A 22,674-nucleotide genomic window follows, 5' to 3' on the forward strand; every position below is an offset into this window, starting at 1 on the left:
ACGGGGCAGCTCCCAGGTGTGAACACGTGTAATTGGATAAATGTGAAGTGCAGCTCCGCTGAAAATGCTCATTCAACCATCGCGGGATAAATAAAGCATGAGACAGCGGGGTACTAAACGTTAATTTACTAGCTTGTTAACTCGTGTTTAACTCGTGTCATGTTGTAGTTAATAATGCAGAAGTGAACCAGATTTGACAGGCAGCCTAGCGAGGTAATCCGCACTTTATCGCATTGTCTTCGCATCTCCTCCTCGCCCTTCCTCCCAACACCAAACGCTGATCAAGCAGATTAAAAACACAAAAGACAACCAATACCGAGCCCAGCGTCTCAATCCATCTTCCTCTCGCTCTCCGGCTCTCGAAAATACACATGTGGAACGAAAGAAAAAAGGCGAAAGGTGATGGATGAGGCGAAGCAGCTGCGAGGGGAGTGGCTGAAGTGGGGATAGAAAAACGGGGTAAACGCGGGGGAGACGAGCAGATGAGATAAAGCAGAAGAGAGACACAGAAGGATGGATGGAAGGAGGAAAGACTCAGGAGGGGAAAGTACAGTGTTTGACCTCGGCTGGTCTGAATGGCCGCCATGATCAGAGGCCTTTCCTGAGTAGGTGATGCATTTGTGGAATGAAATGTTCATGGTTGACTGCTGCCGCTGGAAGTGGGCCCGGATCGAATTCCTGTTCCACAGCAGGAGGAAGTCTGGCCTTAAATCTCACACTAAGAAGCTTAAAATTTAGTTTTATTATTCTGTTGGTTTCACTGTTTATGAACACAACCGACGTCCCTGGAGAACAGACAGTGTTGCGTTTAGTGTAGCGAAATGATTCTGGGTTCAGTCCCGGCTCAGGGTTTAAGTGGGAGGGTTAAGATCCAGGTATGGGAGTCTGACTCTATCTCTAAAGATTGAAGATGCTTATAGTACAGTAATTCTGTAGTTGCAGCTATTATTCTAGTCAGACTAATGATCATATTTAGGGGGTTGTCTAATTATTAGGTAAACATCTTACAGTCATGCTGCTACAGGCCGAGGCTGCTGGGGTCCAGAAACATGATCACCTGACAGGCCTCCGTCACCCATTCACAGCTTCCTCCACTCTCCTCTCCATCTATAGGCGTAGCTGTATGCTGACCTGCTGACCTCTGACCCCACTGACCCACTCAACTCTTATACCAGCAGCTTGTTATAATTAATGTACTTGCATGATCTCCACCTGTCCTCCCCCCTCTCCTCTCTCTCTCTACCCAGCTCCCCCATCAGCAGGAGGGTCCCCCTACATGAGCCTGGTCCTGCTCAAGGTTTCTTCCTGTTAAAGAGGAGTTTTTCCTGCCACTGTTGCTTGTCTGGGGTCAGGCCCTGGGATTCTGGAAAGCACCTAGAAACAATTCTGATTGTAACAGATACTATATAAATAAAGATTGATTGATCGATTGATTTCCTCCCACAGTCTAAAACCCTGACAGGACTCTAAAAACCCAGTGACTACTGGGATGGACTCCAGAAGATCCAGCCACATGATGGATGGATGGAGCCTTGAGTTCATGATGCCAGTCTCTTTAAAATTGGCTGAGAGGGAACACACACACACACACACACACACACACACACACTTCATTGTAGGATTTAATTGCCTCTCATAGGAACATCAAATGGCAAACGGCTCTTAAACAGCCTGCTGGGAAATGGAAAAAGAAATAGAGAAAGTGCTTGAGATAAGACAGAAAGAAAAACAGGAGTTCCAGATAGAAAACTCTCATTGTGTGTGAGGAATGGCCCATTTAAGCGATAAGGAATAAAACTTAAAACAGAAAAGAAAGACCGAAAAAAGAGAGATCAAACTGTGCGTAGGACAGGAGACAGAGAAAAGGCATCGTGGGAGGTGGTGATGGTGTGTGTGTGCGTGTGTGTGTGTGTGTGGGGGGGGGGGGGGGGGGGGGGGGTCCCCTTGTCCCCTCTTCTCCTTTTCTCCCCCAGTGCTGAAGGGAGGATGAACAGATGTGAAACAGAGAAGCACAGTCAGAGGGTGAACAAGGATAGAGCGTTCTGAGCTGGAAGATGGCACGTTGGGTCATGAACACACACACACACACACACACACACACACACACACGCACACACACACGCACACGTTACCCTTTAAGACCACAATCAGACTTTTGAACTGGCCATGTGAATACTGCACACCTGACGCGATGCCCAGCCCAGAACAAACGTGTATTTTTATCGCCTTCAGCCTCTGTTTGCATTCCTTCTTTAAAGCGAGGCCCTAAGAAAGAGTGAGGAGGTTGTAAAAAGAGTCGGATCAGAGCGCAGCACCAGAGGCTGCGGCTTCCTGCTGAGCTGTACTGACAGGCTAATCCCTCACCGCTCTGTCTATATGGAGCTGAGATATACCATCATCAATGGGATAAAAGGGCAGGAAAGAAGGCCGGTGCTGCAAAATGGACCTTGGTTTATATCTACTCGCCTCCATCTGAGCTAAATGAACCCCCCCCCCCCCCCTTATTTTTTTCTGAAACAAAAGCTGATCTCCCAGATCGAAAAGAAATTGTAATAAAGCCAAAGCAAACTTTACTTTGTTTACAGTATAATAATATTACGTTACTGCTCCGTGTAAATGTTATATTGCTTATTAATTCTTTCAGCCACAGCACATAAAATTCATAAATGTGGGCAGGGGAGAATGTCGCTGGTGCCCCCTTCTGTGACATTCGCCAACTTTTATTTTTGTCATTTTTATTACCTCGGCTTTCGGTCAACAATTTCCCAATTTGCGGTCTGAATATTGGAGTTGGTTGTGGGAACAGAACTTCAACCACACGCTCCGTCAGTGCTGACCGCTTCTTGCTTTGGTTTCAGGTGGAATGAGATCATTTATTTCAGTGGAAACGATACTTTTAGCTTCACATTAGATGATGAGTCCAAGGTAGTTTTCTCTGTCAACTGGACTGGGTTTCTTCTCTTGAAGACGTTTCGCCTTCTATCCAGAAGGCTTCTTCAGTTCAGTTCAGTACTGTTCAGTTCAGAACTTCAGTTCAGTTCAGTTCAGAACTGAAGAAGCCTTCTGGATAGAAGGCGAAACGTCTTCAAGAGAAGAAACCCAGTCCAGTTGACAGAGAAAACTACCTTGGATACAATGACCTGGATGACTGAGAATCTACACAGACATTAGATGATGAGGTTCCCATTATTTTTCTTCCCTAAAAATGAAATAAAATGACAAGCTAATTTGAGCGCCTTCGTCTCGAGCTTCAAAGCAAACGCGCTAGCTGCTACTGCGCGCCTGCAATCATAGCAACGGTGAGATAATGATGAAATTACAGTTACCCATAACACTTTACTCTCCAGCACTGAACAGTTTTTTACCAGCTACATCGGTGGGAAGGTGCCTGGAGGATGAAAATGTATCTTCCCGTCATACTGGAATTCACAAAATAAACAGATACAAACATGAGTGTCAGAAAGAGGTACAGAAGACGGAGAAAGGGAGAGACGGTTTCACTACAGGTGACGCTGGTCACAATGATGGAGAGGAGAGCGGTAGAACAGTGGAGTGATAGAGAGGTGGAGGTGGGAGTCCTTATCAGAGAAGAGCAGACACCTTTATCTCCCTGCCCTCCAGACACACACGCATGGGAGGACAGAGGGCCACTGCCCGCCAGCACAAACACCGACACACACGCGCGCTCGCCGGCAAAGAGCAAACATGCCAGCTCGTCCACAAACACCCTCCAACTCGCGCTATCTCGGGAATTGCACGCGCCTACAGGTGACTGACAGCCGCCATTTACACATGGACAGGGATGCCCGCCTCTCCGCCAGCTGCCATGGCGATGAATACTATTAGCATCCAATAAAATGTCAGGGGGGCATACCCAAGTAACTCATCACTGCGCGCGCACACGCACACACACACACACCCAGTCAGAAATGTCAGAGGCCTGTGCCCAGTAATGTATCTGATGGAGAGAGAAGGCAAATGTCAGCTGTTCCTCAAAATGGCAGCCAGCAGCTGTGTTGGCTGAAAGGTTGCGACGGTGGACTGATACCGCCAGACGTACAGACAGCGTATCTGTTAAACCTGACATATAGCTATTATTCGCCGCCATATTTGGCCTCGACTGTGAACTAACTGCCCAGTTCGCTCATATCAGTTAGTTATTCGAATGTATTAGAGCACGGACAAAGTTAATGTCCTCACGAGGTTGAAAATGAAACATTTTTAAACGGCGTTCTTGGAAACCGGAGCTGGAATCCGGAGCAGAGCATAACAAATGAACTCCTCATCACTTCCTGCAAATTCCAGCAGCCATCTGTCAAGGCAGAGGGGGAAAAAAACTTTCTTTTCTCTCATCCATCAGCAGGATGAACGGATGGATGGAGGGATGGGAGTCGTGTGATCCCCGGCCAAGACTTTCTCCATCCGCCCTCCAACCCCCTGCACAGAAATCGCAGCAGCAGCAGCCACTGGCAACACTTGCCCAAGGTCATAGGGACAAAGTCAGGGGTGGGGGGGGAGGATACAGCCAGGACCAGAGTGAAAGTGAGAGTGTGTGAGCGTGTGTGTGCGCGTGCCGACTGTCCCGCAACTCAGCAGGCTGAGGAAAACGATAATAAATAATCACCTCTGAACTGCTGCATTAATGAGCCTCTCACACACACACACACACACACACACACACACACACACACACACACACACACACACACACCTCGTGCTCTCACTCTATAAGAAAAGGGGATTTATTCTTTGACCTTCCTGAATAGAGAGACTTAAGACAACAGCTTAAAAAATGATACAGCTCCCAGGAGACGCACACTCGCTCAGACATCCAGCATTAGGAAGGTTTCGAGGAGCCCGCTCACACTATAGAGCATCTATATCAGACAAGTCTCAGTGATGGGCCCTGATCCGCCAGGAACCCTACAGCCAGGCAGAGGTCAAACCCATCAACCCTGGAGACCGGTGCCCCGAGGATACACACTTCAACCAAGAACCAATCACGACAAGCCTTTTTGTGCTTCGCAGCACACCGTACGTCACTTGTGGACAGGACCGAACGGAGTTTAGTCTACAGACCCAAAAAGAAGCCAACGTTTTGTTGCATGTGAGTTTGGATAGATACATTCCAGAGACGGTGCATCTCCACGTGTTCAGTAAACTAGGCTACGCTGCTCTTGCCGACTTCAATAACTCCTTAGTTTAGGTCACGTGTAACTAGCGAGACTGTGCTGCTTCTCTGCTAACTTGTTTCCACAAGTCCCGAAGGTCAGATGAGCAGCTTTGTTGCTCTCGTCCTGCAGTCGTTTCCGTGGCGTCGCTGAAAAGCAAACCACCGTAGTTTAAACTTGGGATGGGTGGCTGTTCAAGCTGATTTTGTTGGGCCTAAAATGTAATCAGGAATATCAAAAAGTGCTGAATGTGCCCGTTCCATACGGCACTAAAGCTGGATCCACGCATCTTTCCTCCCCTTTTTCATCCCCCTCTGCTCTTCTCCTTCTCGTCGCCTTTGGGTAAACATTTGTCATTGTAATGTGATGTTTCAGGTAAAGATATGCAGATTAACTTTAACTCCTTTGCATAACGAGCTCTTATTCGCCGGTCTAATTACAGTGCTGCGCTGAGGCCGTCCCAGAGCTGCCCCCGGGGTTCATTACTGGGGTTCGTTAAGAGGTTTGTTAACAGGCAGCTAATCGCTTCCTCGCTCTTTAACAAATAGCGGAGCCAGAAAGTCCTGAAAGGAAGGAAGCGCTCAGCAAGAGGACGCGCATGAACGCTGCGCACGAGATGACTCAGTGCTCGTGGGACAAAGAGCTGCTCAATGCACAGCTCTGTGAGGGTTTACTTCCTTCCTGACAGCAGCGCCCAGACACAAACGTACACACTAAACACCCGGCTGACGTAAAGCGTTCGCTGGCGCAGCTTAAGAGGCAGAACTGGGTCCCAGTAAGCACAATGGCAGAGAAGCCAAGGACCAGAGTTGGGTTTTTACTGGGAGTCCGGGCCTTTAAATAATGACACCGAATGTATGTCGCGTCTGTTTTCAACTCTCCAGCTTGGAATTGCACATTGGATCCCTTTTCTATCATCCATATGCACGCTGGCATTGGGACAACCTACAGGGGCCTCCGGGATCTAAAATGTCAGTTAACTGGAGCAAACGGCGGCGCCCAACTGAGCCTCATCACGCGAGGACGTGCTGGTCTCGGAACACGTCGGTCTCGGAACAAGGCCTATCCTGTTGTGGAGCAATGAATATGGATGAGTTTGGTAAACGTTGTACGCCAGTCTACGTTTACGACGGGGACACGCGGATCTGGCGCACAGGCAGGCGGAAATGAAAAGACCATTTCAATGGAAATGGGAACGGCTTCCTCTACAGAGGCTGAAGAAGCGTGTGACTGTGAGGTAATCAGCGGGAATGGTCTTCAGCGCCTCGCCGTCTGTAATCACCGTTCTGCCGCCGCGCTCGTTCAGTTCTGAAGCACGAGCGTGTGGATGTGAAGGTTTGCTTTTCTGCCAGGTGACAGACAGGCCTCCCATTTGGGCTGAAACGGAAGCTGAACGCGCTGATGTTGGTCTGGGAAACGTCATCAACAGGTTCCTGGAGGTTAGACGGGAGGGAGAACAGGTCCGCTGCTCCGATGAAGAACTCCGATAAAGTGCAGTTTGTTTGGAGTTCTTTTTAAAACCTATTTTAACTCAATTACCGAGTGGAACGCAGATCTTTCCCCTCCAAAAACATCTTCCTCTGGTGACCGCAGCTCAGTCGATTGGAGCAGTTTAAACAGCAGCTCCGAAGGCACCAGCAGTCTCGTTGAGAGCAGAATTCCTGCCTGGGGGCTCGGAACAACAGAACCTCCCGTCTCCCAAAATTGATTCTCCTTTTTTACTGTACAAAATGACAGTTTTTCCACTCAATCTGTTCATCATGTTCCGTCTTCTTCCTCAACTCCTTTTCTAATATTTGACCTCAAATTTGCTCTTTGCCCCTCCCCCCACCCTTCTGTCACCACCCTGTCCCCCCCCCCATCTCCCACTCTGACCTCCACCACCCAAAGTCTCATTTCACACTACTTCTTGTTCATCCCCTTTTCATCTCCCACTCTCTTCACCGGTTTTTCCCCCCACAGCATCCAGATTGTGGCCTGGTCTGGCCTTTTAATGTCTCCCTCTGCTTCTCATTCCCCTTAACTCCTCCAATTCTCTCTCTTTCTTTCAGGCTGCAGCTAATGCCATCAAGTGTTTGCAGCCTTCTTGAGCCAAATTTTCAAAGCCAGTGTTTCCTCAGCCCGACTCAGACATGATGCCAAGAGGAGGCGTTCCTTCATGCATTTACAGTCTAAATGAAAAGTAATATGCCATTTCCTCCAAACAGGATTGCTGCAATATGAACTAGTCACACGGGTCACATGTCTAGAATTATTCCATTTAAGCATTTGTGCACGCGTAATCACTTTGTTTGATTCTAAAGCGGTGTGGTCTTGGAGAGTTCTATGGATCCGTCATCCCACCTGAGATTCCAACAGTTTGCCACAGGAGCAGGCTGTTGTCCAGTTGTTCCCCAGCGTCTACAGGAAGTGGGAGGAGACCTTGAGTGTTTTTTCCAGGAATGTATCCACAATGTGAAAAAAAAAAAAAAAAACACGGCAGCACGTTTCTACTAAAGTTTCCCAGGCTCAAAAACCCTTTCCATCAATCCCAAACATTCCCTGAAACATGTACCTGGTCATTTTTATTACCCAGAATTCTTGTGGGCGGAGCAGGCAAAGACTGACTGGCTGATTCACCTGCCATTTTTAAGCCAGTGTGCAGCTGCAAACATCTCTATTTCCACAAGCTCAACTTCACTTGTGTTACAGCTAAAAATTCTGGCTAAAATGGAGAAAAAAAGTGGACGTATGAAGAGGCCCAGACTGTTTTCAGAGGAGGAGGAAATTCAGCAGGAGCCCCAAGTCTATGGATGAGCAGCCGAACAGCTGCTGGACCTAAATGGACACATGGCAGCATATTCATGAGAAGCTAAAAAGTCATCAGCCTGATTTGGGGGGGGAAATCCTAAACTTTGATATGCACTTAACACACAAACCACACTGAGGAACCTTTTCCATCATTTCCTGGAACGACTTTAGGGGGTCACCGTGACAAAACGACTCCACAATTGATAGTTATGTCACCTTCATGCACCTTCTGACGAGCAGGGATACAAGTCCAGAATCAAAATGAGGCCATAACTAAAATCATGTGACCAGGAAATTCCAAAAAATGACAACTTACTTTTCAAAGCTAATCTTTGGCTGCAGGTTTACGCCCAGATGCTCTGACGCAGAGCTCTGCTGTTGGAATTTAAAGAATAGGGTTGTTTTCTATTCAGCAGGCAGCATTCCCACATTCTTCTTCGGCTACTTTTCTTTTGGGCCACGTGTGATTTCAGGTTTGAAATCAATTTGGCCGAGATGAAAGTTTTCAATTTCATTAGCTTGATCAAATGGAGCGCTGTTAACAGGCAGCGGTAATAGAAAATCATTTAGGCCGAGCAGCTCACACGCTCTCAAAGGAGCGGCTGAGAGCCGCTCAGAGCGGGAAGATAGAGGAGGAGAGATGGAGTGAAGCAGACGAAGGAAGAGAGGAAGATGGCAGGTGCGGAAATATTGATGAGAGACAGCGGCTGGGAGAAAAAAAGTCGACTAAATGTGAAAAAGATAGGCGAGACAAGTTTAGACTGACAGGAGGAGGAGGAATACGGCATTTTAGAGGAAGGTGGGAAACAGCAGGGAAATCTGAGATTAGATGAAAGAAATGAAGACACTTTGGGGAACAAAGTAAAACTGAAGAGCGGCAGTAAAAGCAAGAAGAGTTTACAAAGGAACACAAAAAGCTCGTATAGTTACAGTTAATAATTGTGCCGATACGAGCCAAGAGGAACCATAAACCAAAGAAGGAGAAAAGCAAAGGAGCAGAGAAATTTGTCTCTTCCCCTTGTGATTTTTCTAAGTGCTGGCCCATTAAACTCCTATTATTGCTCCTCAGATGTTTGTCACAGAAAAATAGTGTTGTGATGAAAGAACATAAACTATGAGCTATCAAAGGAGTCAGCCAGGCAGCATGTCGGCAGCTAAATATCACCCATGTGATGGGGGGGGGGGGGGGGCAAATACTAAATCAGAAATGGACTAATGAGAGGAATCCAGGGGGGGAGAGAGGGACATTTCAAATTGTTCCCCGGTACAGCGAGCATCAACCTCTGCTGCATTTAATTGAACGCATGTAAAATTAAAGCAAAAAATCGCTCCCTCAACGCTAATAAAACAGATTTGGTTTCCCCCTGGTGGTAGGCTGCAGTAATACTGGGATAATATGGGCTGTTGCAGCAGCCTGAAGAGAATGTGCGAGTCTTTATGGCCACGTCAGCACAGGGTCGTCTGACAGCACTGCCCAATGCTGGGAGCGCACAGGCAATAAAGTGCAACATCAGAAAGTGCTAAAGTGGATCTCCTCTCCTCCTGCAGATGACCCGGTCCTCCTGTAGCCCAGGGTGAAGCGGCTGTTGCGAGGATCAGCCCTTCTAAGTCTCAAGTCACGCTTCTCCAGAAGGGAAAAAATAAATGGCAGATGTGGAAGTTGAAGTCAGCCCAAGTGTAAACGCGCTGAACCTCTTTGTCCGTGTCCAGCCAGGACGTGACGCCGGGGTCAGAGCCCGGACAGACGGGAGGGATTACATCACCTTTCTGAATTAGGGGAGCCTTTGAATGATCACAGGAGCTGGTGGCTAGTGAAAGGGGGGGGGGATTTGGACTTCCCGACCCAGATAAAAGACGAAATGCGGCACGACGGGGAGTGGGTTTTCTGTATATATAATTCATTTATATTAAATCGGGACTCGGGAGCGTTTGTTACATAATTAAGGGTGTGGCCACTTTGAATGACAGCTCGCCGCAGTAGAGTATCTCTACTACCAATATTTGAGTCATTGAAGACTTAAGAGTCCAAATGTTACTTGTAATTACCTGTATAACACATTTTGCACCGTGTTGAAGTATAGAAATAAAACCATCTGTTATCTACACCAGATACATCCCAGACTTTATCATTGCTATTGTTGCTTTCACAACCACTAGATGGCGCATCGTTTCAAAACAATAACTCACTACTAAAACCAATGATTGGGATCATGATTCACTCATGGTGCAGTCTGCCGAATTTTTCTATAAAGTACAAGCACTCAACCTGAACAGGCATCGTGTGACCTTCCGTGGCCTTCAAATGGGGCAGAATGCCACAGGGGAAGGTACAAATCCTGTAAACGTTCGCAACAGTGAAGCCTTTATGCAAGTTTGATAAATAAGTAAAAGTTCAATGGAAACATGAAAGCTAATGTTGCTACTTTGGTAGTTTCCCCTGAGTCAGTGTTACAATGATAAGCAGTTTCTCTCTCTCTCTCACACACACACAAGCTAATCTGTTAACTGACACAGGAGGAAATAGGGAAAATATATTGCTAATTAGCTCAACCTTAAACCCCCACAAACATGACTTTTAGATCCAGTTCAGGCTCACACACTTGCACAAAGTGACACACACCAAATTAGGAGGCCATTCATATTAATCTGAAGGAAAACGACTTCCTCATTAGCGAGACCCTTAAACCCCTCGACAGGCCTTTAAACGGTGGTCACAGAGCTCGGAGGAGCGCGGGCAGACGTGCACCCGCAGCGCTCGAAATAACCCCATGACTTTTTTTGGAAAGGAAACAGAACAGAGGTGGATAAAACATCTACGCAAAAGACCGAAAAGCTTCAAAGCTGAACCGAGCGGCCGGTAATGGAGAACCAGGCTGGGATCCACCCACGCGCTGGCTCTGCTCCACCTTCTAACCTACGGACCTTCCTCGGGTGGAGCATCAAATAAAAAGCACAGCTAATTTGATACGAGTTTCATCCACATGCCTGACCTTGACCCCGACCTCCCACCTCAGCATTGGGCCTCACGGTCAACAAGAAACTAAACGGAGAAATTAAAAAATAAGGATACGACACATCAGCATTTGTGCAAAAATTCCACTTTTCCTCTTTTTAGAGTTGTAATCTAGCCTCTAATATGCCCACACTGTGAGCCCCCAATTGTAATTGCATGTTGTGGCTTCCTAATGACGCTGCTGTCATGCGTACGCCGAAGAGAGATAATGTGCGCCGGGGTGTGCGAGCACGTCGCCAGTGTAAATATGTCCACAGCCTGCAGCGGGCGGCATCTGCAGGGATGAGATCGGGCGATAAAGGAGGAGAGGACAGAGAATGGATACGCTCTCAAGGGATGGAGACCCACCCCCAGTCGCGTTCCTCAATCTCTCCATCTCTGAGGCTCCCTCTCCCCCTGTGCCACGACAAGAAAAGTTGTTCTCCTTGTGTCAATGAAAGCCAATTATTTTCCTTATCTTCCGTGTACTCCAGAGTGGACGTGCGCTTCCCCGTGTGTCCGGGTGTGGATACAGCGTTTACACGCTTCAGTTGGGATGGCACAAAGAAAAATAGGTGGAAAAGTGAGACGAACAAAACATTTATTTCAATTAAGGGAACAATTTCACAGATTGTGTGCCTAGTCCCCCCCCCCGGTGGCCCCAATCGCCAGTTTTTCTGCAACATGCATGACCCCACGGAGACGCAACCCCCCCCCCTCCCAGAAAAACGGAATTCTGCATTGACGGTGGCTGCAACAGACCGTTATTTTGGGTTTTTCCCCCTGGCACCACCTAGTTTAGTTCCATTTCCTGATAAATTGAGGGCGAGTCGGACGTGGAGCGATCGCGTGAGCCTGCAAATATCAACATTTGTGCAAGTTTTCACTGCGATGTTCCCAATTCTGACACCACAGAACGACTGCAGAGGAAAGTGTGCAAACATCAACAATCCGTCCAGTGATCACACAAATTATAGCAGAGTAACAAAAGCACACCTCTCTATCGCACTCTCCAGCTCCCCATCTGCTGGACAACCCCCCCCCCAAACCTCTTCCCCCCCCACGCCTCCCTCACTGATGACTCTTTGCACATAGAGCCGATCAGAATAGCTGAACTTCCAGGGTTTCTTGGATTAAAGTTTCAACCCAGAGTGTCTTTGTTTAGTTCTCTGCCCTAATATCTCCTCCCTCCATCGCTGCTGTCCCACCATGAGGAAATCCTTATTTTAGGCATCAAAATATTAGACTTCCCCGCAGCTAACTGGCTCTCATCACACTCAGAGGCCTCCCGGCAACAGTCCTTGGACAAAATTAGAACATCTTAGGGTTTCAGACTGGCTATTTCTTTAACCGTTTCCTGAACGAACGCCAAACGTTTTTCCAAGAGTTTTTCTTTTTTTGTTGTTGTCCCAGAGAGGCGACCTCGCCGTCACGCTTCAATAATCCAGGACGTGTGAATCAGCGCAGCGGAAGATCTGCTGAAAAACCTTGATTTCAAATCAGCACCTGAAGAGCCCCTCGTATCCCTGCCTCACGGTTCAAAAGCATTCCTCCAGTGCCTCTGTGACTGTTCCGCCTCTGCCCCCTCACCGTCGCCATGACAAAAAAAAAGTCATGTGACGGCGAGAGAGAGAGATAAACGTTCCATTTCCACCACCGCTGTTTTAGCAGCCTACCCCACTGTGCCGCATTCAGGAGGACATGTTTTAAGTTCACCACCGTTTCCGTCACACTCACACACACATTGTCATGTGGAGCTGCGAGTCGGGGTCGGGGGGGGGGCAAGGGAAATATGCAGAGGACAAACAGAAGGGTGCACAAGGACAGGGCAAGTTATTTGTGCATGTGTATGCGTGTGCATGTGCAGGTGTGTGCATGCAGGCCAGAGATTTTACATCGGTAGTTATTAATGTTCTCATTCTACGAGTAATGCTGCAGAACCCTCACGTTCTGCCACAGGTTTAGTGGAGAAGGCATTCAAGTGAACACACTCGAAATTCTCTCTCCTCTCCTCTTTTCTTCCCTTCGCCGCCTCACAAGCGTCGCCTTTGAACAAACCAGCAACGAGAACCTGGATGACGACAGTGTGTTGTAATTACCATGAAAGAGTCGCAGCACTTGTGGAATTATGAGTGGCTGACTCTGGAGACGAGATGAAAGCCCATTACAGAACTTTGTTAGGGGCTCTGCGCGCCACTGCTCCGCTCTGCCACACCTGGGTTTAACGTTAGCAAGACTCGGCTGTGACACCCTCAGAAACTGGGCGACAATCTGAGGAGCGAGGAGGTGATTTCCTGCTGGTGTACATGTGTTCGCCCAGGGAAAAGGGGGCAAGCAAATGCTGAGATGACCACACTAAGAAGGGGGGGGAGGGGTGAAAAATCTTGCAAGGTTTGCTTTCTTTATCGGGCTAAAGTGGGTGCTTCGGCATGACAGCCAGAGCTCCCTGATGTCCGGTAAAAGGATGTTTAAACCACTGTGGTGTTAGAGGGACGGAGACAGCGGGGGAGGGTTTTCTGCTTTGCTTCATCTTTTGGTTACTCAGCCGTTTCGCCGGGCGCAGCTGTTTTCCTGCCCTCTCCTGATGGTGCGCCGTGCGCCAAAGCGGCAGAGGCGACGGCGACCACCGCGTTCCGGTGCGCACGACCACAGCTCAGTGAGCCGCGTGTGATCGAAGCTGATTAAACAGGCGCGCACAGCGCTGGATGGGGGCGACGCTGGCGCGGAGCGCTAGAGCCGTGGCGCAGAGGAATTTAAACTTTAAAGAGAGATGTTCAACTTCCTCCCGTCTTTTCCCTCGGAAGGAAATGAGTGGCTGTGGTGCCCGCGCTCGATTTCGAATACACCAGCCCCGATTTCACGTTCATGTTTTGACGTAGTTGCCTCGGAGATATTTTCTGTCACTTCACCGCCTCCTTTCACAGCCTCTCAAGTCAAATGGGGGAGCGCGTCTTTATACGACATTCCATGAAACGCAAAAGAGGTCACGAGTGGTCAGACAGTCTTTCCTTCACTCCCATTTTTGTTAAAAAAAAAATCTGGATGTGATTTCGGAAGAACGGGCGCTTCCCCAGCTGTCCACATCCTCCGACACTTCACCGACCCGAGCGCCAACTTCGGTTACGCATCCGTCATTTAATGCGATGGTTTATTATTCCGGTCACATGTGCGGATACAGCAGGTGTCAAGGTGAACGGGGGCTGATCGATCGTCATTTGGCACCAAAAAAGACAGCTGTGAGCTTCGGGAGATTTTTTTATTTAACCGGTAAAATAATCGTTGAATCACAACGTAAACGCGTGTGTTCGTCCTCGTGTCAAAGATATATATTTTTTTTTATTTTAAACTTGCTTTAGTTTGACAATTTAGGGAAAAAAAATCAACCAATGCAATGTTCTAGATGAAATAACTAAGTGTGACTTTGACTCGGTCTCGAATTGTGCGCATACGTCCAACAACATTTCTCCTTAAAGCGTCCACTCACGCACGGAAAAAGCGGGATTCACACGCGCAGACAAACATTAAGAGGTCAGAAAGAAAATAAAAACACCAAATGTCACGCAACCTGGATGGAGTGGGTGTGAGCCTGGCATTTCCAGCCCGGAGCATTGACGCGTCCCAAAAAAACGCATCTTTGTGGATGATGCAGCGCTTTAAACGCGCGGTGCATCCTTTCAATGTTGGACTACGTCGACATTCTTTCGAACCCGCAACAAGTTTTTATTTTCAGTCCTAATTTGCGCGTCTTACCTCTACACGCGAAGAGGAGAAACACGGTCTTCCACAGGCACGCGCCCGCAGACGCGCCTCGCCTCCGCGTCGTCTCCATCCCTCCAGTCGGCACCAAAAGGTCCGGAACTGTTCTCAAAAATGTGGAGGGAGGCTCGTTCGGGATTTGATCTGTTTTCCTTCACCTCCAAGCAGATCACTGAGGCATCGGTGCACTGATAATCGAGTTTTGAACAAACTGCGATCTTGACCCGAGACAGCGCGCAGATGAGGGTTTAAAGTCAACTATAAATCCTCTTGGAGTCTGGAATTAAAGAAACCAAAGGTCCAATTGGCAATTCCGATGCAGGCGGGCTTATTTTAATTCCACTTCTCCTTAAAAGTCCGCGGTGTTTCTCCTTAGAGCCAGAAGCGTGTTGGATCCTTTCTTTTCGCCCGATGATGAGCTTTTTCCTCCGGCGCGCTCCTCTGGCCTGTTTATCCAAACTGGAGAGTCAAAACAGGGAAGAGACGTCGGAGTCTCCGCTGATCTCCGCACTTTCCTTTCTTCAAAAGTTTAAGCACGGCTGCGGAGTTGACGTGGAGCCGCGCCGGCGAATTTAAAAGTCAACTTGATGCGCCGTTTCGAGCCATCAAAACCCAAGAAGAAGAAAAAAACTGTCACTTAAGGCTTGCGCATCAAACAAGCCCGAATTAAATTCCGCTCTCCTGGCAGCAGCAGCTCCTTCTTTCCCGAACAGCGTGCGTGTGCTCGTGTCCCCCGACTCTCTTGCTCTGCTCGTCTTGACTCAACTCGAGAGGCTGCTTCCACAATCGTCCGCGGGATACAGAGAGCAGAGAACAGGAGGAGTTCTGACGCCTCCACCAGCCGGCGGAGCGGAGCGGAGGGAGGAGGAGGAGGGTCTGCGAAGGCTTGGGGACTGAAGGTGGGGAGGGGGCGGGGTTTGGCCATTTGAATGGCAGGTACGCGCAGCCAATTATGGGTGTGGGAATTTATTGAGACGTTTTGGATTCCATCACGCACTGAAACGTTTTTCTCGGTTTTCAAACTTAAGGGGCTGTTGAGGCATTTAGGCTCCCAAAAACAAATAAAAACCACCTCAAAGAGAACATGAACGCGCACAAACCACAGAAGAGAAGAATGAAACATTAAACTCAGGGGGAGAGTGGTGAAAGACAGTCAAAGGTGATCGAGGCCTGTGCGTGGTTAACCAAGCTTCGGTCTACATTATTCATTCAAACACAGGCGAAGCACCTGTTCCCGCGATCGATACCTTCAAAACGCACGCGCGCCCCTGTTCTCCACGCGCGTACGGAAAATAGGATACGCCTGCTGCCTCGTAACACAAAAGTCATTCACTTTCTCACTTTCGGAAGGGTGGAAAAGCCAGGAGAGAAAGATCACCGAGATCTTCTGTGAGTCCGACATTTCCTAATGCGCCGCGCCTGGTTATCTGTGTCAGCTAAATGTGCAAAAGCTAAAGAGATGACATTGTGACTTATTGAATTGCAAATCAGTCCGCCGGCGGAGGGATGGGAGGATTTCCGGAGATGGAGATACGTGCGTCCCCGCGTCCCTGTCTCTCTCTCAGCGCGGCTCAGTCCGCGGCCCCCGACTCCAAAGAAGAAGCGACAGCCCCCCCTAGTGTTGCAATGTGAGAAGAGACAAGAGGTTCAGGTCCTCATTGACGAGGACGCCTCTCTGGCTCACAGATTAAATCAATGTCACCACCGCCGCCTCATGTGTATTCCACTTCCATATTCTCGTCTTTCCTGATTTTGCACAACAGTTCTTACCTCCCCGCTCACCTGGATTTTAAAAACTTAAACCAGCACTAGTTCAGCAAGGATGAAACAAAAATATTTGCACGAGTGCAGTGTGTAAAGGCTTTTTAAAAACATCCAAAAAAAACAAAACAACAACGAGTCCTTGAGGACGAGCAAACAAATCTGTAGAAATAAATTTTTAAAAAGGTTTCTATAGAGCTGTTATGTCTCCACTGTTGAGTTCCAGTGGTCGGCTTAAGACAATCTGAGAGGAAACTAATATTTCCCTTTTTTCTCTAAGGTTGTTGGAGAGAAAACCTGGAGGCATCAAATATTCATTCAATCACAGAAAGATACACATTCATCATAAAGGAGGGACTGTCAGGTTTCCAAATACAGCTCGCAATAGATGTTTAGTGATGAATGGAGATTGTTGTTTTGCTGCGTGTGTTGCGACTTGTGTGTTGTCACAGCCACACTGATAGATGAGCTGTTTCAGCTTCCTCCTTCAGTCAAGATGGCCACAGCAAAAATGTGATTAGAAGGTCATTATAAGGATCTTCTCAAACCCCTAGCAGGGTCTCTTCCTGCTGCTTCTTTTCAGAGACTGTGGTAAAGGTGAATACAGCGCCACCTCCAGTAGAGGTGCAGTAGTGCGCTGCCAGAGGCCATTTATCTTTTAAGGGAGCTGCAGATTCTCTGTTTAGAGGAGTAGTGTCCAGCCCGACTGTCTGGAGGTCACCTTGAAACACAATCTCTGCTCAAATAAAACTCCGGAGGCGGCGCCGGTGCCTCTCTGAGTCGTGGGTGTCCACCCCGAGGCCGCTGCACCTCAGCCTGTCTGTTTCAGTCGTCAGGGAGGCGACCTTTAAACCGTGACTGACGCCACATCTGTGCTGCTGGCTGCCAATTCTGAAGCACTGGAGACCTAAAATACGTTCTGGATGCAGGTACACGTGTCACATGCGTGCTAACCCTAACCGCTGTCAACCAATCACAGAGCACATCTTGTGGTTGGATCGTGGCAGGGTAGGTAGGTCTGGGAGTTAGGAGTTGGGAACTGGAGACATCGTTTGCAGCCAAGCTCTGTGGAACGCCTGTAGTGAGGACCAGGTATCAGAGGCAGCCTGATCAATACCATTAAAGCAAATTGCGCTTGTTTGTGGATTGCGGAAGAAAACCTACTCGACAAAACCTGCATAACCACGAGGAGCTGGTGCTTTCATGCCCAGTAGCAGCGACAACAACTCACAGTATCCGTCCACCAGGAATTCCTTTCACTGTCGGCACAAGATTGTAAAGATGCAGCCAAGAGCAGCCCCGACGTTCTGTTGATACGTATTTACAGGAGCTTTGAACGTTTCTGCCTTCTGCCTGTGAGTCTGGTTTACTCCAGGTTTGTGGCACCGGCGTAGCATGGAAACTTCTTTGCTGCTCCACGTAAATCAAAACTGGTGCTGATGAAGGTGAGAAGTGTGTTTGCCTCATAAATGTCAGACGGAGGAGAAGCAAAAACAGGTCAATGATGTCATTTATGAAAATCTGTCAACTTGTGCCGACAGCTAACGAAGGAGATGACACTGACTGACCTCTGATTATCACACACACACACACACACACACACACCACACACACACACACACACACACACACACACACACACACACACACACACCCTTTGCTCAGCGGAGCAAACTGAATACATCAGAATCCAATTAAACCTGGAGAGAACTGCTCAGGCTGGGAGTGTGCAGCCGCCACGCGGTGTTCGCCGCGCCGCGTCTGCGTGTCTGATCTGTGTCTGCGCTCACAGGTCGTGTCAGTCGGGTCGAGTCAGTCGGGTGCAGAGTCGCGTTCTGCTGTCATGCTGACCCGGTGCCAGAACATCACGAGGCGTGTTCAGCCAGCCTCGCGGCGTCTGCATGCGTGTGGAATCAATAACCCAGTGTTGCATTCTACACTGGCCATGTTCAGTCTGAAATTGGGGGATGCCGAATAACTGCATTCACACACACGGACTTCTACCTTTGTGAGGACTTTCACAGGCATTAATTCCACAGCTCCTAACCCTTCCAAATAACCCGACCCTAACCTAAATCCAGGCACAACCCTTAAACGGCCCTTTGAAACTGGGAGGAGTCAGCCAAAATGTCCTCATGTCCCAAAATTGTCCCCACTTTGCTAGTAAAATGCGTATGTGGGTGCTCAACATGTAGCAAGAACACACACACTCACTGGAGCTGCAGCAAAGAACTGCAGGGTTGCTCTTGCTGCAACTGTGAGTTCAGCCACACAGCTGAACCTTCTGATATCCCAGAATATACAGTCATCCACACGTGGAGACGTCGGCAGAGTCTGAGCACAGAGACCCAACAGCCAAAAACACAGGAAGCTCAGCGGAACAACACAGGGGTCCCAATAAATGCCAGGAATCACATGGTCGGGATTAGAGGCTCCTCTTATTTCTGCTGGACAGTTCTTATTACCGTGGAAACGCTGCAACAGCAGCCACAAGCAACCCCCCCCCCCCATACTCTCTTTGTGCAGATGCACTTTACTCAACCACCGTAAATCAATGGAGACAAGTGGGGCTAATTTAGCCCATTTGATGTCAGTTTGGCCTTGACCCCTCACTATCACACACAGACGTGCATGCGCACGCGTGCATCCTGTAACTTGTATCTTGCTCGGTTTAAATTTTCATGTTAGTTTACACCTCCGTTGGATGAAATAACCCTGGTCACTGTCATTTAATAAGGGACAGGAGACTGGTGATGGTGGGAGCAATGACCAGGAACCCCACTACAGGTGGGGCTGGGTCGAGCTTGGAAAATCATTTGTGGTGGGAAAGACCTGCAGGTACTGAACATTTGACCTTTACGACCCCCCCCCCCCCCCCCTCCAAGAGGGCTCTCGTCTTGACTGCCGCCCCCTGGCTCGTGCTTCCCACCATTTATTTGCTTTAGTTTGTTACCAGGTTGGCCTCCCCGCGAGGAGCGCTTCATCGCGTCAGCGTGCCGTCCCTCCCGAGTCCCCGTTTTTGATTCTTCAGCGGTTGAACTCTTAAAACGCTCGCAGCCCCCGCCGTTATCGAGCACGGCACACGCTAGCCCCGGCGGCGAAGGCGCATTCGCGCACGCGTTTTATGTTTACTCTATTTCTGTGTTCCTGTGCGATTGTGCACAGGTGGCACTCAGACAAAGGGAGATATTCTCTGTGGGTATATTTGTAGGTTTGTTTGATTCTGCTGAAGAAGCAGAAAATCTGAATCTCAGTTCACGGCAGCTTTCCCCAGGTAAACAAACATCTTTCAGATCTGGTCAACTGGATTTTCTTTTCCTCCAACACGAGTGTAAGAATTAATGGATGGCTGCAAGTGTGTTCCAACAATCCGTGTTCTTCAGCACAAAGCTCTGCCGCTCAAGTATTTAACTTGACTATGTGTTATTTTCAGGGAAAGTTTGAGGATGGGGGGGTGGGGGGGATTCCCTGGTAATTTCAGATGAAACACACACTTATTTTTCAAAATCCTGGGTCACAATTTATTTTTTTTTGCAGAGGAAAAGAGGCCAATAATTGCTACACACACTGAAAACCATGAAGAGTTGGCATCATTCTTGTCCCGTTGACCGTTCCAGACGGATTGGGAGGGGGGCGTATGTGTACAAACATGTTTGATCGTCAATAGGTGAGGCAACATGGCGACCTCCAACTGGAACCCAGTAAACCCAAGTCGGCGACCATAATGTCACGAACCAGCTCAGGGCTCAGACAAATTAGGGAGAACACACGTGACGGATTTTAGAAAAAAGGGAATTTATTGATAGGAATTCTCTTCAACCAAAAGGATCAACAAGTTGTGAGAAGTCTGTAAGGTCAGTAATGAATGCAAGTGCTGGCATGAGGGAACATCTAGTGTAGGAAGGTGGTGCATGCAAAAAACCAAACCACCCAAGCAGACCAGGAGGGAGCCAAGCAAGAGACTGACTGCCAAGACTGTGGAGCATGTGTCGCCCTCACAGCTGATCAGTCCAGGTGAGCTGGATGGCCACTTAGCAGCATCGGCCCACCCACTGCCTGCAGAGAGGGAGGAGACAACAGGGAGGCAGGAAAACACAGCCAGGGTCCTCACAATAATCCCTTCTGTATAAAACAGCGCCACTAAATGATGGCGTCCACTAGTCTGCTGGATCGCTGACGAACACGGCCCCAGCGCTTCCCTATTATTCCGATTGTCCCAGTGAAATTAGCTGATCGGCAGAAGGCAACATTTCAATATTCCGCTTTCGTGTTTGAGATTACGCAATTACCCAAACTAACAATAACACACACAACACGGGCGGGCCCGAGCCCGGTGGCGTTTCAAACAAACATCCAATTTACTTGGCAGATTACCCAGGGGAGGCATTGCTGTTTACAACTGGGGGGGGGGGGGGGGGGTGTAATGGTGACTCGTAAGAATGATGTTAATGTCACGCAGACAAGGCCAGTAAATATAATTCAACTAGAAGCTGCCGTGACAGCGGAGAAAAAGAAACCAGGACACACAATTCAAGGGAATTCACTGTAGATTCTGTTCCAGCCTGCCATAGGTCCACACACTTTATCACCGTATTTCCACTCCTTTATTCTCTTTAGTCATTTAAGGCCTTTTTAAATGTAAAAGCAAATGGTTTGTCTCCGTTGATTAAAGTCAGATTGAAAAGAAAGCAGCCCTCTTGCTTTCAACTTGCTATAAAGGGAATCCCAAATAATTGAGGACCCTGGCATTATTTGCTTCAGTAGAATGACGATAAATTTAGAATATAAGGATAAAGGATGACTACAGAAACGAAGATGAAGGCCTATACAGACGCAAAGTGGGCCTGGCAGATGGAGGGAGCGGCGAGCAAATAAGAGTTGGCGGCTGTGGCGGTGGTGAAAGTGAGCAGGACAGAGTTTAGGGCCACTTGTTTGGACAGATGGCCGTCTGTGTGCTAATTACAGACTGAGAGCTTGACACTGTGAACACAATCAAAGAGGAAACGCGCTTTATTTGCTCAGCTTCCCCCACACGCACGAGTGACCGGCCTGGCCGTCCGACACAGACAGAGCTACACACAGCTCATCCTGGACCTGCTCAACAACACCACAAACCTCAGGTTTCATTCATTGTTCTTCCCCGTAGCTTCTGTAACATTGGGAAATAGATCTTGGATCCGTTTGGACCCGCTTTGTTTCAGAGCGGACAGGCGCGAGACGCCTGATTTAGAGCGTGTGATCAACCTGATGAGTTCTTGGACTTTGGGAGCAAACTGGAGAAAACCTACACAGGGAGAACGTGCAGAATCCAGAAAGAAAGGTCCCAGTTGGAACCAAAGCCAGAACCTGCTGCCCAGTGCATCGGGGCGCACCTTAAAATACAGTCAATTGTGTTATGAATCCAGCCAAAATTGAGTTATTCCATAATTGTTTTAGTGCAAACAACCTTTTTCACATTAATGATGTTTTCTTTAGTGAATTGATACCTTTTTGACGAGAACTTTGACCTTGTACCCAGTTTATCTGGAGCTACCAATGATTTGTCCTCGACTCGTTTTTAAATGCAGGACTGAATAATACTGAACAATGCTGAGAATGACCCCTGGTGAAGCTCCAACAAGGAGTCATGCTCAGAGTTTAACGCTGCGCGAGTGTTTAAAACACAAAGCTTGAGGATCATAATGGCTTAAAAACAGTGACAACCCCCCCGTCAATTTGGTCTAACCTAGACCCTTCGTTGTTCCCTGGTACACACACACACACAACACACACACACACACCACACACACACACACACACACACACTAAGTTACCAACAGAAACTCAGGTCACTTGTGCATCTGAAGCAGAATTGAAATCAGTAAAGCAAAACACAAAAGGTTGCTTTCGACCGACTACACACACAAACACCTTGGCTCGTTTAATCTTTTATCCATCCGCTCTTAATACTCAGGATTCTGCCTTTTTCTTTTAATTATGAATTATGCGGCAGCAGGTTGCTGAACCAATTTTCCCTTCGGAAAAACATCGGGAACAATTACTTGTTTTAAACCTTGAATATGAATTGGAGTGATCTCCAAGCACGCGTGGCGTCAGACCTGAATAAATATAAAGAAATAAAGAAAAACCTTCATTATGAGGTATTCATCAGCACTTTTATGAATCCATTCCATTAAATTGGCATTTGTTCAGATTGAACAAAAA

General features: G+C 48.1%; 1 protein-coding gene across 1 annotated transcript in view; it reads right to left on the reverse strand.

Moving 5' to 3' along the window:
* si:dkey-215k6.1 (transmembrane protein 132D) overlaps nt 1-15,850 on the reverse strand; it is a 136,029-nt gene extending 120,179 nt beyond the window's left edge. The window contains exon 1 of the mRNA XM_057033442.1: nt 14,704-15,850. Coding sequence (XP_056889422.1) covers nt 14,704-14,782 — 79 coding nt within the window. The 5' untranslated portion in view covers nt 14,783-15,850. The remainder of the gene's footprint in view (nt 1-14,703) is intronic.
* Nucleotides 15,851-22,674: the final 6,824 nt, after the last annotated feature.

This window comes from Takifugu flavidus, chromosome 5, assembly GCF_003711565.1.
Source record: "Takifugu flavidus isolate HTHZ2018 chromosome 5, ASM371156v2, whole genome shotgun sequence".
NCBI lineage: Eukaryota > Metazoa > Chordata > Actinopteri > Tetraodontiformes > Tetraodontidae > Takifugu > Takifugu flavidus.